The sequence below is a fragment of the Podarcis muralis genome, chromosome 1 (genome assembly GCF_964188315.1).
Source record: "Podarcis muralis chromosome 1, rPodMur119.hap1.1, whole genome shotgun sequence".
Lineage (NCBI taxonomy): Eukaryota > Metazoa > Chordata > Lepidosauria > Squamata > Lacertidae > Podarcis > Podarcis muralis.
The window spans coordinates 6,649,003-6,665,060 of NC_135655.1; the positions used below are offsets into that span (position 1 = coordinate 6,649,003).

At 47.2% G+C, this 16,058-nt stretch overlaps 1 protein-coding gene across 2 annotated transcripts in view; it reads left to right on the top strand.

Annotated features, from left to right (window-relative positions):
• Positions 1-5,149, top strand: part of SLC35F4 (solute carrier family 35 member F4) — a 133,815-nt gene extending 128,666 nt beyond the window's left edge. For both annotated transcript variants that reach the window (XM_028728705.2, XM_028728960.2), the window contains 2 exons: positions 2,589-2,678; positions 4,660-5,149. In XM_028728705.2, the coding sequence (XP_028584538.1) occupies positions 2,589-2,678; positions 4,660-4,901 (332 nt within the window). In that variant the 3' untranslated portion in view covers positions 4,902-5,149. The remainder of the gene's footprint in view (positions 1-2,588; positions 2,679-4,659) is intronic.
• Positions 5,150-16,058: the final 10,909 nt, after the last annotated feature.

Sequence of the window (16,058 nt, forward strand, 5' to 3'; positions counted from 1 at the left end):
CAGAATGCTGCAGCGAAGCTCCTCACGGGGTCTCTGCCATGGGAGCATATTCACCCAGTGCTTTTCAAGCTGCACTGGCTCCCGGTGGAGTACAGGGTCAGATTTAAGGTGCTGCTTTTGACCTTTAAAGCCCTTCATGGCCTAGGACCCTCGGGACCGCCTCTCCCGGTATGCCCCAAGGAGAGCCTCAAGGTCCATAAATAGCAACACCCTAGTGGTCCCGGGCTCTAAGGAAGTTAGATTAGCCTCAGCCAGAGCCAGGGCCTTTTCAACACTGGCTCCAGCCTGGTGGAACGCTCTGCCTCATGAGACCAGGGCCCTGCAGGATCTGATTTCTTTCTGCAGGGCCTGTAAGACAGAGTTGTTCCGCCTGGCCTTTGGCTTGGAGCCAATTTGATTCCCTCCCCCTCTTTCTTTTTTCTTCTTCCTTTTTCCTCCTGTGATGAGGCTGCATTTTAATATTTTAATGTTTCAATATTTTAATGTTGTATTTTAATTTTGTTTTAAGTTGTAATCATTCAACTTGTTTTTGTTATTGCTTGTTAGCCGCCCTGAGCCCGGCCTTGGCTGGGGAGGGCGGGGTATAAATACAAAATTATTATTATTATTATTGCTTTTTTTCTTGCCAAAGGCAACTGAAAGCAACAAACAAACCACTGACAGCCCACCCACAGATCCGTTAAAACGAAGAAAAAAACAGAAAAAATAATATATTTATTTCCTTGATGGATTACATGTTGCATAGTTCTTACCTGAGGGCTTTCAAGAGGGAGGGGCGGTAAGATGAAGGTGACACATTTTTTATGTTTATTAGCTACGAGCTGGGAAAGGGTTGTAGCTCAATAGTGGAGCAACTGCTTTGAGTGCAGAAGGTCCCATTAAGGCAGAGTGAGGCATGCACCTAACTTTCAAGTCCCGCTCCTTTCGACGAAGGGCTGCAACCTTATTTCATTTTGCTGGGGGATATGCCCTATAAAACCCGGTGGGACTTTAGGTAAAGACCACAGCTCAGCAAGAGAACATCTAGTTGTATGCAGAAGGTCTCAACCTGTCAGAGACTGACAGACAAGAGAGGAATCCAGAAGGGAAGGGGAAGAGCCAGAGAGTAGAGTGGTACCACCGGTTTCGGATGGGATCCATTCCGGAGCTCTGGTCGGATCCCAAGGTTTTCGCAAGTGGATGCCTGTTCTGCGCATGCGCGCGAGGCGAAACCCAGGAAAATACTTCTGGGTTTGCCGCAAGCATATCCCGAAGAATACGTAACCAGAGGTGCTCATAAGTACAGTGGTACCTCTAGATATGAACCGGATCCATTCCGGAGCCCTGTTCGCATCTAGAAATAAACGTAACTAGCGACGGCACGTCTGTGCGTGCACGTCGCTTTTCACCGCTTCTGCGCATGCGTGTGACGTCATTTTGAGCATCTGCGCATGCGCAAGCGGCACAACCCGGAAGTAATGCGCTCGGTTACTTCCGGGTTGCCGAGGAGCGCAACTCGAACACGCTCAACTCGAAGCATATTTAACCCGAGGTACCTGATTCCTTCACACAGTGAAAGCGAGATAAACTTATCTCACTCAGGAATGCAGCCTGGCAGTTCTGAAAGTAACACAGAGCGGAGAAAAGAGGATGCAACAGAAGAGGGGAAAGGGATATTAGGACCAGAGTCCCCAAAAAGTCGGAGATTGAGTCGTTTGGCAGAAAAGCGCATGACAGGAAAGAGGTGGGGGGGAAGGTGGAGAGTATCTTGCTTCAACCGGAAAAAGAAGCTAGATCCGTCAACTGACTCCGAAGGTGACGAATGAGCGAATGAAGCTCAGACTGCTGAGCCCTGTAATTGCTGAATAAATCTGAAGTAATAAAGCTGTCAGAGGCTGCGTCTTGTGTGGGAGAGACTATCAAACCTGACACACACACACCCCACAGCTTTTTAGACTTTCAAATGGGTGACATTCCCAACCCAATCTCGAGGTGCTAGGTAATCCGTTTGTATCCTCCGTGAATTTGTTTAATCTTCTCTTCATGCCATCCAAGGAGGCGGCCGTCACTGTCTCCAGTGGGAGGGAGTTCCACAGTCTTTCTTGACTTTTCCCAAAATTCAAAGTCCCAAACTCTATAAACCTTCCTCATACGGGAGTTGCTCCATCCGATTCATCATTTTGGTTGTCCTTTCCTGAACAGGTGGGATTTGTCATCCAGGGGTCAGCAAACTTTTTCATCAGGGGGCCGGTCCACTGTCCCTCAGACCTTGTGGGGGGCCGGACTATATTTTTTTGGGGGGGGGGGAATGAACGAATTCCTATGCCCCACAAATAACCCAGAGGTGCATTTTAAATAAAAGGACACATTCTGCTCATGTAAAAACACGCTGATTCCCGGACCGTCTGCGGGCCGGATTGAGAAGGCGATTGGGCCAGATCTAGCCCCTGGGCCTTAGTTTGCCTACCCATGATCTAGAAACTTAGGAGGACAAGGCTCTCTGGAAGAAAGATTTATTTATTTGCCGGTTCTGATCCTGGTGGTGCAGAAGATCTCTTTTTCTTCTTCTTTTTCTTCACAACCTCACACTTTGCTGTTTTTCTCCGCAGCTTTCAACATCCTGGTGAACGTCGGAGTTGTGCTTACGTACCCAATCTTAATATCTATCGGGACGTTGCTCAGTGTTCCCGGAAATGCAGGTATGTTGTTGTTGTTGTTGTTTAGTCGTTTAGTCATGTCCGACTCTTCGTGACCCCATGGACCAGAGCACGCCAGGCACTCCTGTCTTCCACTGCCTCCCGCAGTTTGGTCCAACTCATGTTAGCAGCTGCGAGAACACTGTCCAACCATCTCGTCCTCTGTCGTCCCCTTCTCCTTTCCCAACATCAGGGTCTTTTCCAGGGAGTCTTCTCTTCTCATGAGCTGGCCAAAGTTTTGGAGTCTCAGCTTCAGGATCTGTCCTTCCAGTGAGCACTCAGGGCTGATTTCTTTCAGAATGGATCGGTTTGATCTTCTTGCAGTCCATGGGACTCTCAAGAGTCTCCTCCAGCACCATAATTTAAAAGCATCAGTTCTTCGGCGATCAGCCTTCTTTATGGCCCAGCTCTCACTTCCATACATCACTACTGGGAAAACCATAGCTTTAACTAGAAGGATCCTTTGTTGGCAAGGTGATGTCTCTGCTTTTTAAGATGCTGTCTAAGATGCAGGTATAAATAATGCCTTTTGATCAATGCAGTGGCTCTGCGTGTGGCCCAGGTTACTTGCTTATTTATTTACATAAAATTCCTAAGCCACACCCCCTAATAAATTGAAATAAATGTTTAAAAGCACCTTTCCAAAACAAAAACCCAGAGTCCTTTTTGTTGGGGATTATTCAGATGGAAATTCCCAGGTGTCAAAAAAGGTTATTTATGTATGCCACTACTGCGGCCCGTGTATTGTTAGCCCAAAAATGGAAAATGAGCGAGGTCCCAGCCAAAGAAGAATGGCAACTTAAACTGATGGAATATGCACAGTTTGTGGATCTAACGTATAGAATAAGAGAACAAGAACAACATCCGTTTAAAGAAGATTGGGAAATGTTTATTGACTGTATGGGAGGAAATTGTGTACACTTGAAATTGCTGGCAGCATTCAGATAAATTCAACAGTGCAAATAGGTTTCGATGGGTGTAATAATGGAATATACTGAATGATTTAGTTTATGTAAAATGTGCAGGGATTTATGCTATGTAAAATGAACCATGGAAAGAGAAGAAGGGAAGTCATTTTATTTTTTAAGGTTGTTTAATAAATATTCTTAATTGTAAAACAGAAAATTTAATTAAAAATTATACATAAATTCTAATAATAATAATACATGGGGTAGGAGCAGGGCTGGATTTAGGTTTGATGAGGCTCTAAGCTACTGAAAGTAACGGGGCCCTTTATATGTCCAGCTGTCCTTTGTCAACAACAAATTGTCACTGCTTTTTGTGTTGAATATATGCTATATGGACCTAATAAGTATCTAAAGCCATTTGCACATGCAGAATGTAGGCACCCTATATATAGAAATGAGCAAACCAGTGATATTTGAGGGAGCAGGCTAGCAGGCGGGGCCCATGACTTACATCAGAGGAGCCTACACAACACAAAACACTGTTGCTGTATGTAGGTTTTATTTTATTTGTTTTTCATCTTATATTTTGGAAAGGTACATCCAGTTTTTTTTCCTTTAAATTTTTTTGGGGTCCCCAAGAGAGGGGCCCCCTAAGCTATAAGCTGTTTATCTTATACGAAAATCCAGCACTGGTAGGAGGTGGAAAGGTGGAACATATATGTAAATAATAATAATACAAGAACCTCTGTCTTTCGCTGTACAAAGACAGAAGCCGCAAGAGTCCACCCACTTTCCCCTCTGCCCACCCATGGCATGAGGCCCTCAGGATGGGACTGCTCCCCTGACCATAGCTGTCCCTTTTTTTGCGAGAAATCCCCTTATTCCAGCGCCGTTTCCCGCTGCTTCCCACTGCTATCCTGGATTGTTAGATATCCCATAGACTGTCCCTGGGACAGGTGAGGCTGCCGATCCCTTATTTTCGAGGCTGCTGCTCCCTTATTTTCAAATCTGAAAGTTGACAACTATGCCCTTGACCCCACCTCTGGCTAATCTCCTCGCTCCCCTTTTCTCCCCAGCTGTCGATCTTCTCAAACGCGAGGTGATCTTCAGCGTGGTCCGTTTGGGGGCCACCACCATCATCTGCCTCGGGTTCCTGCTTATGCTGCTTCCGGAGGAATGGGACGAGATCACGCTGCGATTCATCAACAGCCTGAAGGAGAAGAAGGGCGAAGACCACCCTGAGGACGTCACGGACTCCAGCGTCCACTTCCGGAGCAGAAGTCGAGTCAACGGGACTGTGTCTATACCGCTGGCTTAGAGCCGGCCGGGCTTCAAGTTGCGTGCACGCCAATGTATATTCTGTGAATATGATTTAATAATTCCCTCCCCTCGCCCACTTGTATGCTTTAAAAAGAGACAGCTTTATTTTAAACAGGAATGGATTGTAAATTCAACGCTAAACACATCAGATACCTAAGCTGTTTACATTTGTACACTTTATCCAGGAGTAGGTGCAAATAAGGACAATAAATTCCTTTTTATACAGAAACGCAAATAAAAGAAAGCTATATATGTCTGTGTTTGGTTCTGGAGGTTGGCGGGGGGTCGGCGTTTGGAATTTGCGAAAAGCGCCGCGGGCACCAGCTACAAAATGGCTGCCGTGGGAGTGTTGGGGGGCACAAAATGGCTGCCACGGGGGATGGACGTGGTGGGACACAAAATGGCTGCCACATCTAAAAGAGTGGAAGAAGGGGCCGGTCCACAAGAAGCAGCCTATCGATGGGCAAAGGCACCTACAGCACCCACCGCTGAGATTGCAGTCAGAGGGGGCCCTTGGCGCCTCTCCTCCGTTCAGAAGGGAAGGGATGGAGGGAATCCAGTTGTGGCATCTAATGAAATTTTGGGGTTTTTCCTGAGGGGGAAAAAGTGTAGAAAGTGGCAAGCGAGTGCAAATGAGAACTGAGCGGGAAGAGCAAATGGACTGGCACACAGTGTGGATTTCTGAGGAGATACTGGGATATTTTGTGGGAGCTACTGGAGGGTGCATTGTGATATAATAATAATAATAATAATAATAATAATAATAATAATAATAATAATAATATAATTATAGGGACGCAGGTGGCGCTGTGGGTTAAAGCCTCAGCACCTAGGACTTGCCGATCGAAAGGTCGGCGGTTCGAATCCCCGTGGCGGAGTGCGCTCCTGTTGCTCGGTCCCAGCGCCTGCCAACCTAGCAGTTCGAAAGCACCCCTAAGTGCAAGTAGATAAATAGGGACCGCTTTCTAGCGGGAAGGTAAACGGCATTCCGTGTGTTGCGCTGGCTCGCCAGATGCAGCTTGTCACACTGGCCACGTGACCCGGAAGTGTCTGCGGACAGCGCTGGCCCCTGGCCTATAGAGTGAGATGAGCGCACAACCCTAGAGTCTGGCAAGACTGGCCCGTACGGGCAGGGGTACCTTTACCTTTTTTAATATAATTTATTTATACCTCGCCCATCTGGCCGGGTCTCCCCATCCACTCTGGGCGGCTTCCAACGAAATATACTTCTTTTTTCTTCTTTGGCGATCCCTCGTAGCCGAGTAAGATTGTCTTCCATAAACAATGAGTTTAACAATGAGCCCGTAAGTGACTGTGGAGGCCAATTCTGGATGCAAATGTCCTTCCACAGTGGGTTTCTGGGCAGGAGTTGATCACAGTGTGGTTTGCCAAGCATGCCTTCCTCCTAGCACGTTTCTCCCTTGTGTCCTGAGTTCGAGCAGCTTCAAAATCCCAACAGAATATTAAAAACACAATAAAACATCAGTCATTACAAACTTCCCTAAACAGGGCTGCCTTCAGATGTCTTCTAAACATCAGATAGTTGTTTTTCCCCTTGACATATGATGGGAGGGTGTTCCACAGGGCAGGAGCCCTTTGCCTGGTTCCCTGTAACCTCATTTCTCGCAGGGAGGGAACCACCAGAAGGCCTTTGGAGTCCAAAATGACTCCCAGGCTGCGCACCTGCTCCTTCAGGGGCACAGTTGTCCCATTCAGGACCAGGGAATCCTCCACACCTGCCCGCCTCCTGTCCCCCACAAACAGTACTTCTGTTTCGTCAGGATTCGACCTCAATCCATTAGCCGCCATCCATTCTCCAACCGCCTCCAGACACTCACACAGGACCTTCACCGCCTTCACTTGTTCCGATTTGAAAGAGAGGTAGAGCTGGGTATCATCTGCATATTGATGGACACCCATCCCAAACCTCCTGATGATCTCCCAGCGGCTGCATGTAGATGTTGAAAAGCATGGGGGAGAGGACGGAACCCTGAGGCACCCCACATGTGAGAGCCCAGGGGTCTGAACACTCATCCCCCAACACTGCTTTCTGGACACGGCCCTGTAAGAAAGGAGCAAAACTACTGCATAACAGTGCCCCTATAACAGTGCCCATAACCGCCACAAGGTTAATAAAAGCTTTGGAGAGTTTATCCTGATCAGGGAAACAGCACCAGCAGAGTGTTCATTAAAGGTAAAGGGTAAAGGGACCCCTGACCATTAGGTCCAGTTGTGACCGACTCTGGGGTTGCGGCGCTTATCTCGCTTTATTGGCCGAGGGAGCCGGCGTACAGCTTCCAGGTCATGTGGCCAGCATGACTAAGCCGCTTCTGGCGAACCAGAGCAGCGCACGGAAATGCTGTTTACCTTCCCACCGGAGCGGTACTTATTTATCTACTTTCACTTTGACGTGCTTTCGAACTGCTAGGTTGGCAGGAGCAGGGACCGAGCAACAGGAGCTCCCCCCGTTGCGGAGATTCGAATGGCCAACCTTCTCATCGGCATGTCCTAGGCTCTGTGGTTTAACCCACAGCGCCACCCGCGTCCCTAGAGTGTTCATTGCTACAGCCCAAATCCACTTCACAGACACACTTTTATAGGTGCTTTAATGTTGGAAAAACCAATCTTAGATCTTTGGTGGTGTGTTGAGTTTCACACCAGTGTGCATTTTCCAGAATGGTAAAGGTAAAGCACTCCTGACAGTTAAGTCTAGTCGTGGACAACTCTGGTGTTGCGGCGCTCATCTGGCTTTACAGGCTAAGGGAGCCGGCGTTTGTCTGCAGACAGTTTTTCTGGGTCATGTGGCCAGCATGACTAAGCCGCTTTTGGCGCAACGGAATACCGAAACCAGAGCAGCGCACAGAAACACTGTTTACCTTCCTGCTGCAGCGGTACCTATTTATCTACTTGCACTTTTGGGCGTGCTTTCGAACTGCTAGGTTGGCAGGAGCTGGGACAGAGCAATGGGAGCTCACCCCGTTGCGGGGATTCGAACCGCCGACCTTCTGATCGGCAAGCCCAAGAGGCTCAGTGGTTTTAAACAAGACTCGCCTGGGAATTTAGGGATGAGACTTCATATTTAAGTAAACTGAGCTGGTTCACACCCCTTGGACTAATACACAGACTGGAACATTATTATTATTGTGATTTCAGACTTTTCTCCATTTGAATTCAGTCTCTCCACAAAAGTACCAAAATGTGTCAGAACAACAATAAGCATTTTGGGATGGGATATGGTAAGACCTATGTACATTGGGATAAGATATATATAAGATATAAGATATATATTTAAATACATGCTTTGTGGTTAAAAAAAATGTATTTAAATATGAATTTAAATATGAATTTTCATTTGGGGTTTTCTTTTTTTTAATGCAGAATAGGACAGGGCAGACCTTTGAATAAACCCATGTGGAACTGATAAGGATTTGAAACTGACTGATCCATTCATTTCTAGAACATCCCAGGCTAGGGGTGGGGAGAAATTTGATTCAGATTGCATATAAAGGTGAAACTACCTAAGCCACATATTCCAAAACACTACATGAACTGTAACACAGCCATCTTTTGAAATCTGCACTTTTTCAAATTTTGCAGTGCAGTCCTCCAGCCAAATAATGTGTATTTGAAAAATAAAATGCATCTATTGGAGTGGAAGGGCACACACTCATGAAAATAATATAAATTAATTGTGTTGGGCAAAATTGCATACAGATATGTGTATATCAGAAATTCACACTAAAATGCTGGTGAAGAACTGATGCAGAATTGTAGAGAACCGAAGACTGGAACAATGAGAAAGTGAAACTGACAGATTTCCCTGTCCTTAACCCAGACGGAGTCTTACTCTCACCACCTATGAAAACAAGGGCGTAGAGATCCTATTTTTGCAGACGAGCTTCAATGATCCGGAAGCAAAGCAATCCGCTAACTTAATTTTTTGCCAGGCGAAAACTGCCTTGGCGCTCCGAGCAAAGAAAAATACAATTTGACAAATGAGGCAGCTGTGAGATTGCATTCCTCGGCTCGTAAGGGCAATCAAGCCTCTCTCTGTCTCTGACGGGGAAAACAAAACGTGTGGCGAATAATGTCAGCTTGAGAAGCTTCCCAGAAACACAATAATGCATTTCCAAAAAGCTCTGGAAGGAAGCGGTGACAGCGGCGATGGCCTCTCATCGCAGTTCATATGCAACAGTTTATTGCTCTTCAAATTCATCTCTGCTGCAGACATGCTGCCGATGGTACTTGAGTTCACAGGCAAGACCTAATGAAATCTAGGACACAGAGCTATGTGCTGTAATCTCTGGACTATCACATTATAACACAATATTTCTCGGTGTTATTTGATCAGTTTCATGGTGTGACACGGGGCTTGACTGCCGTGCTTTGCTGCCACAGGGTCTCAGAATTGAAATCAGGGCCAGATTTAGGTTTGATGAGGCCCTAAGCTCCTGAAGGTAATGGGGCCCTTGATATGTCCAGCTGTCCTTTGTCAGCAACAAATTGTCACTGTTTTCTGTGTTGAATATATGCTATATGGTAATTGATGGACCTAATAGCCATTTGCACATGCGGAATGTAAGCACCCTATACTGTATATAGAAAGGATCAAACCAAGGATGTCATATAGAGGAGGGAGAAAGGTTGTTTTCTGCTGCTCCAGAGAAGCGGACACGGAGCAATGGATCCAAACTACAAGAAAGAAGATTCCACCTAAACATTAGGAAGAACTTCCTGACAGTAAGAGCTGTTTGACAGTGGAATTTGCTGCCAAGGAGTGTGGTGGAGTCTCCTTCTTTGGAGGTCTTTAAGCAGAGGCTTGACAACCATATGTCAGGAGTGCTCTGATGGTGTTTCCTGCTTGGCAGGGGGTTGGACTCGATGGCCCTTGTGGTCTATTCCAACTCTATGATTCTATGATTCTATTTGAGGGAGCAGGCGAGCAGGCGGGGCCCATTACTTACATCATAGGAGCCTACACAACACAAAACACTGTTGCTGTATGTAGGTTTTATTTTATTTGTTTTTTATCTTATATTTTGGAAATGTACATCCAGTTTTGTTTTCCTTTAAAAAAATTTGGGGGGGGGCAAGAGAGTGGGGCCCTAAGCTATAGCTTGTTTATCTTATGCGCAAATCCGGCACTGATTTAAATGAATATTGGAGGCCATGATCCGAAGTCAAATGGCTCTCTTTTGGATATTTCAAAAAATAATAAAATCAAAAGTATACAGGAAAGGACCAAGGCTCAGTGTTAGAGCATCTGAAGAATGTCCTGGGTTCGAATCCCAGCATCTCCAGGCAGGGCCGGGAAAGGTCTTTGTCTGAAACTCTAGTGAACTGCTGCCAGCTCGTGAGCTGGGTGGCCTGTCACTCGGTATAAGGCAGTGACTGATGCCCTCTCTCTGGGCATCAGGAGTCCAGTCCTCGGCTTGATTAAAAAGGATGATTTATTGTCAAAACAACAGATCACTCCGGATGGCTCGTAATACAGCCTCCCGGTATAATCAGTCATGATGACCCTTCTGAAGACTCCTTCCGGTTACAGAAGGTATTGAACTTTCTCACTTTGCGCCTCTTGCTTTCTTTCCGGATCAATAGCCCTCGCCTTAGGAGGGATTGGCTCTGCTCCAATCTCTTCCCATTCTGACAAACTTCTTCCTTCTCTGTTCGTGCCAGTTTGCACTCCTAGAGTTTGCCCACTCTCAGCTATTTCCTTATCAACCGGCATTCCAAGGGGCGGGGGAGTTAGCACTAGCCAATGCTCATCCTGCCTAGCAGTTAACCCACTCTGTTCCTGGCTGCTTCCTTCAGCTGGTTTCAAACCTTCACTGGGAGCTGACTCATTCATGACGCTGAGTCACTTTTGTCTCTCCTTCCTCAGTCCAAGCAAGCATCAGGCATCAGAGGCACCAACTTGAAGTGAGAGCTGGACCATAAAGAAGGCTGACCGCCGAAGAATTGATGCTTTTGAATTATGGTGTTGGAGAAGACTCTTGAGAGTCCCATGGACTGCAAGAAGATCAAACGCATCCATTCTTAAGGAAATCAGCCCTGAGTGCTCACTGGAAGGACAGATCCTGAAGCTGAGGCTCCAGTACTTTGGCCACCTCATGAGAAGAGAAGACTCCCTGGAGAAGACACTGATGCTGGGAAAGATGGAGGGCACAAGGAGAAGGGGGCGACAGAGGACGAGATGGTTGGATAGTGTTTTCGAGGCTACCAGCATGAGTTTGACCAAACTGCGGGAGGTAGTGGAGGACAGAGGTGCCTGGCGTGCTCTGGTCCATGGGGTCACGAAGAGTCGGACACGACTAAACGACTAAACAACAACAACAAACACACACAGAGATAAATCCTGCCCCCGATCCTAGGAATGGTGATACCTACTGCTGGTGAAATGGATTATTCCCAATGCACCCCGTTTTTTATCCCCTGAACAGTCCTGTGAGGTTGACTGATCTCAGAAACAGCAACTGGTTCAGGGCTACTCTGAATTCTTAAAGCTAAAAAGGGACTTGAACCCAACTCTTCCGTGAGCTCAAGTTTCTAGATACAGTGGTGCCTTGGTTCTCAAACTTAACCCATTCCAGAAGTCTGTTCCAAAACCAAGGCGCGCTTTCCCATAGAAAATAATGCAAAATGGATTAATCCATTCCAGGCTTTTAAAAACAATCCCTAAAACAGCAATTTAACATGATTTTTACTAATTAACGAGACCAATGATCCGTAAAATGAAAGCAATAAACAATGTACTACAGTCAATAAACAATGTACTACAGTCAATAAACAATGTACTACAGTCAATAAACAATGTACTAGGTAAAGGTAAAGGTACCCCTGCCCATACGGGCCAGTCTTGACAGACTCTAGGGTTGTGCGCTCATCTCACTCTATAGGCCGGGGGCCAGCACTGTCTGGAGACACTTCCGGGTCACGTGGCCAGCGTGACAAGCTGCATCTGGTGAGCCAGCGCAGCACACGGAACGCCGTTTACCTTCCCGCTGGTAAGCGGTCCCTATTTATCTACTTGCACCCGGGGGTGCTTTCAAACTGCTAGGTTGGCAGGCGCTGGGACCGAGCGACAGGAGCGCACCCCGCCGCGGGGATTCGAACCGCCGACCTTTCGATCGGCAAGCCCTAGGCGCTGAGGCTTTAACCCACAGCGCCACCCGCGTCCCTAAACAATGTACTACAGTCAATCAATCAGTAGCTGAACTGGGTTCCACACAGTCACAAAAACAAAAAAAGAGCCAGAAAAATGCAAAATAAATAACAAAAACAGACAGACCTCAGCATAACACTCAAATGGAAGTGTGGCACTCAAATCAGAAGCGCAACACTCAAAACGGAGCACGTTCGGCTTCCGAAAAATGTTCACAAACCGGAACACTTACTTCCCGGTTGGCAGTGTTTGGGTTCCAAGTTGTTTGAGTACCAAGGCGTTTGAGAACCAAGGTACCACTGTATCTGGTTGCCTCCCCACTGCCACCCCAAATCAGCAAGGGCTGGCTGCAAAATTGCTTGGGCATATTTTTAGAACCCACCTTATTTCTGTGACAGTAAGTTGTCTTTGAAATAAAGGTTGGGGGACCATCTGATAGGGATTGTTCAGCTTTGACTACTGCATTTCAAGGGGTTGGACTAGTTGACCCTTAGAGACCCCTTCCAAGTCTGCAGTTCTGCGCTCCTAACTCCTCACATTGATGCAGTAAGCAAGGCTGCACATTCATCACCCTTTAAATGCTGCAATCTGGTGGCCAGTCTGCTGTCCGGGAAAGGGAGAAACGTGTTGGAATAAATCTCTCTCTCCCCTCCCCTTCTCTCTTCCTTGCCCAAAAGCTGAATTGAAGGATTCCAGAATTTAAAAGATGGGTTTTATGCATGCAGACTCTGAGGGCTACACACACTGCCTGTTGGCCCCAGGTTTCTGAGTGTGCGTTCTTATGCACACACGGAAGTAAACCCCATCAAACTCAGCAGGACTTAATTCTAATTAAGGATGCACCAAACTGGATTGTCAGTGTCAATATTCAGCAGTTTCCCAATTCGCTGGGGGGAAGAATACCTCCTTTGCAACAACACTGCAAGTGTGCTGGGGGATTATTTCCTTGCAAAATGCATAACAAGTGCGCAAGGAGGTCTAGTAACTGGTGCACATTGCGTAAAACAAATGGCAAGTTCCTGGTAATTTATCTGCAAACTGACTTGAGGTTCAGGGGTCTCGGCTGCAATGCTATTCCATCGGAAAACAGTATCTGAACATGACTTTCCTTCCCCATTGCCAGCTCTTCATCCTCTCCTTCCCCTGTTGTTTTCCCCCCTCCCTGCGAAAATGCGTTTCCCACCCAGCTGGTAAGGAAAACCACCCGCAACTGCAGAGCAAACGCTTTGCGGTAGAGACATTAAGCTGGTGGAGCATGAAGAGTGTTTTCGTGTGGGTGAGTAACCTGCGCTGGGGAATGTGGCTCGGAGTCATGAATTTCATTATTGCATTATGCAGCAGTGCTGCTAAAATGATCGTTCCCCAGCTTGCGGGGTGCCCTAGCCTAACAATCGCTTATGTGGGGAGTGGGGTGGGTGGATGCGCTGCAGAGCAAGTGTTGTGGGATGTTAGAGGCAGGGATCTGCAGAGGAAGCTGCCTTCGAGCAGAACAGGCTATCTATCCAGCCCAATATGGTCTGCACTGACTGGCAACAGCTTGCCAGCTCTTTCTCATCATGTGCACAAGCAATCCTTTTAACTGGCCGGCGGTGAACGACTTCTGCTCTGGGATTTGGGATTTGGGATCCCGCTTTATCACTACCCGAAGGAGTCTCAAAGCGGCTAACAATCTCCTTTCCCTTCCTCCCCCACAACAAACACTCTTGTGAGGTGAGTGGGGCTGAGAGACTTCAGAGAAGTGTGAATAGCCCAAGGTCACCCAGCAGCTGCATGTGGAGGAGTGGAGACTCGAACCTGGTTCACCAGATTACACTACACCACACTGGCTCTGCCACTGAACTATGGTAGTTTTCTTTGGGGGGGGGAGCAGGGATACTGTGGTCCACTGGCCAACTTGTGGAAGATCCCCACTTCCCTCCTGGATACTGGCAATCTTGCGCAGGCTGTTGGGCAAGGTTTGCAAAGCAAGGTAAAGGTAAAGGGACCCCTGACCATTAGGTCCAGTCGTGGCCGACTCTGGGGTTGCGGCGCTCATCTTGCTTTATTGCCGAGGGAGCCGGCGTACAGCTTCCGGGTCATGTGGCCAGCATGACTAAGCTGCTTCTGGCGAACCAGAGCAGCGCACGGAAACGCCGTTTACCTTCCCGCCCGAGCAGTACCTATTTATCTACTTGCACTTTGACGTGCTTTCGAACTGCTAGGTTGGCAGGAGCAGGGACTGAGCAACGGGAGCTCACCCCGTTGTGGAGATTCAAACCGCCGACCTTCTGATTGGCAAGCTCTAGGCTCAAACAATAAAGCAGAGACATCACCTTGCCAACAAAGGTCCATATAGTTAAAGCTATGGTTTTCCCAGTAGTGATGTATGGAAGTGAGAGCTGGACCATAAAGAAGGCTGATCGCTGAAGAATTGATGCTTTTGAATTATGGTGCTGGAGGAGACTCTTGAGAGTCCCATGGACTGCAAGAAGATCAAACCTCTCCATTCTGAAGGAAATCAGCCCTGAGTGCTCACTGGAAGGACAGATCCTGAAGCTGAGGCTCCAATACTTTGGCCACCTCATGAGAAGAAGACTTCCTAGAGAAGACACTGGTGCTGGGAAAGATGGAGGGCACAAGGAAAAGGGGACCACAGAGGACGAGATGGTTGGATAGTGTTTTCGAGGTTACCAGCATGAGTTTGACCAAACTGCGGGAGGCAGTGGAAGACAGGAGTGCCTGGCGTGCTCTGGTCCATGGGGTCACGAAGAGTCGGACACGACTAAACGAGTAAACAACAACAACAACAACAACAACAACAACAGGCTCAAACAATAACCCCTTCTGGAAAATAGCCAGGGGTGTGTGTATTGGTTGTAGTGCCACCAAGCCACATGGGCGAATATCCAGGTTCAAACCTTAGCCATTAAGCTCACTAGGTGACTCGAGGCCAGTTACTGCTTCATGAGTTGCTGCCTCCATCAGCTGCAGGATCTGGGGCGGTTTCTGGAGCTTGGATAAGATCTTACTGAAAAGTAACGGGAGATAGAGACTCCATCAAAAATGCATCCACAAGATACCGCCAATTCCTTCGCAGGCTTCTCCAACATAAGGTGTCTCACTGGGGTTTTGCTGTTGGATAGTTTTAAAAGACAATTAGACATATTAATGGTTGACTATCCGTGGCTCATAGCTGTGGTGGCAATGTTCTGCCTCCATTGTTGTCGTTGGTTGTTGTCAGCCGCCTGTCTCGAGCGACAATGGAGTGTGCCTCCAAGGGTAAAGTCAAACCGCTGCATTAGCAGCAAGGGAGTGACCTCCTTGGGGCACAATCCTGGGCAGTGTGTCTGGAGTTCCGGGGTTGCCCAGATGACAAGACCACATTGATGAGGTCCAAAGGAAAAGCAGAGCAATATGTTTGGCCCCAACTTTGGCTGCAGGAGTTGCTGAAAGGAGGTGTACAAGGCATCATCTAACTTGTGGGAATGTTCAGGGATGCAGGAGAGGATATATTGTTTGATTATATCCTTTCCAACTTGTGTTAACAAGTTCTACAATTTAACAGAGTAACATTCCCCTTTTTATACTTGCACAGCCGATGCATTTGCTCAGGCTCGCTAAAGCCTCTAAAATACGTTTTCCTTTTGGTAATTCCCCATTTAGACCCTCATAAAAAGATAGACATGACACAGTCTTCTATAAAAGTATAAAAATAGTTTACTCATTCACATTCTGTTCACGATTGGATCCCAGAAGGCAGACTTAAGTTAGAAAAGTAATATATACCTGGAAACTATCCCATAAGGAGAACATCTTAGGCTAAGCAGATGTTGCTTCTTTGACGAATGTGGTCAGAGAGAGAGAGAGAGATGGTTGACCAGTCCTGCTCTTTTGTTACCTGGGCAGGTGAGGTCACGCCCACCTCTAGTCACATGCAGAGGAAGTCTGTCCCAGCCTAGGAGAAACAGGAAGTTCCGACTGGCTGGTCCAGACATCCCCTTTTATGTCCAC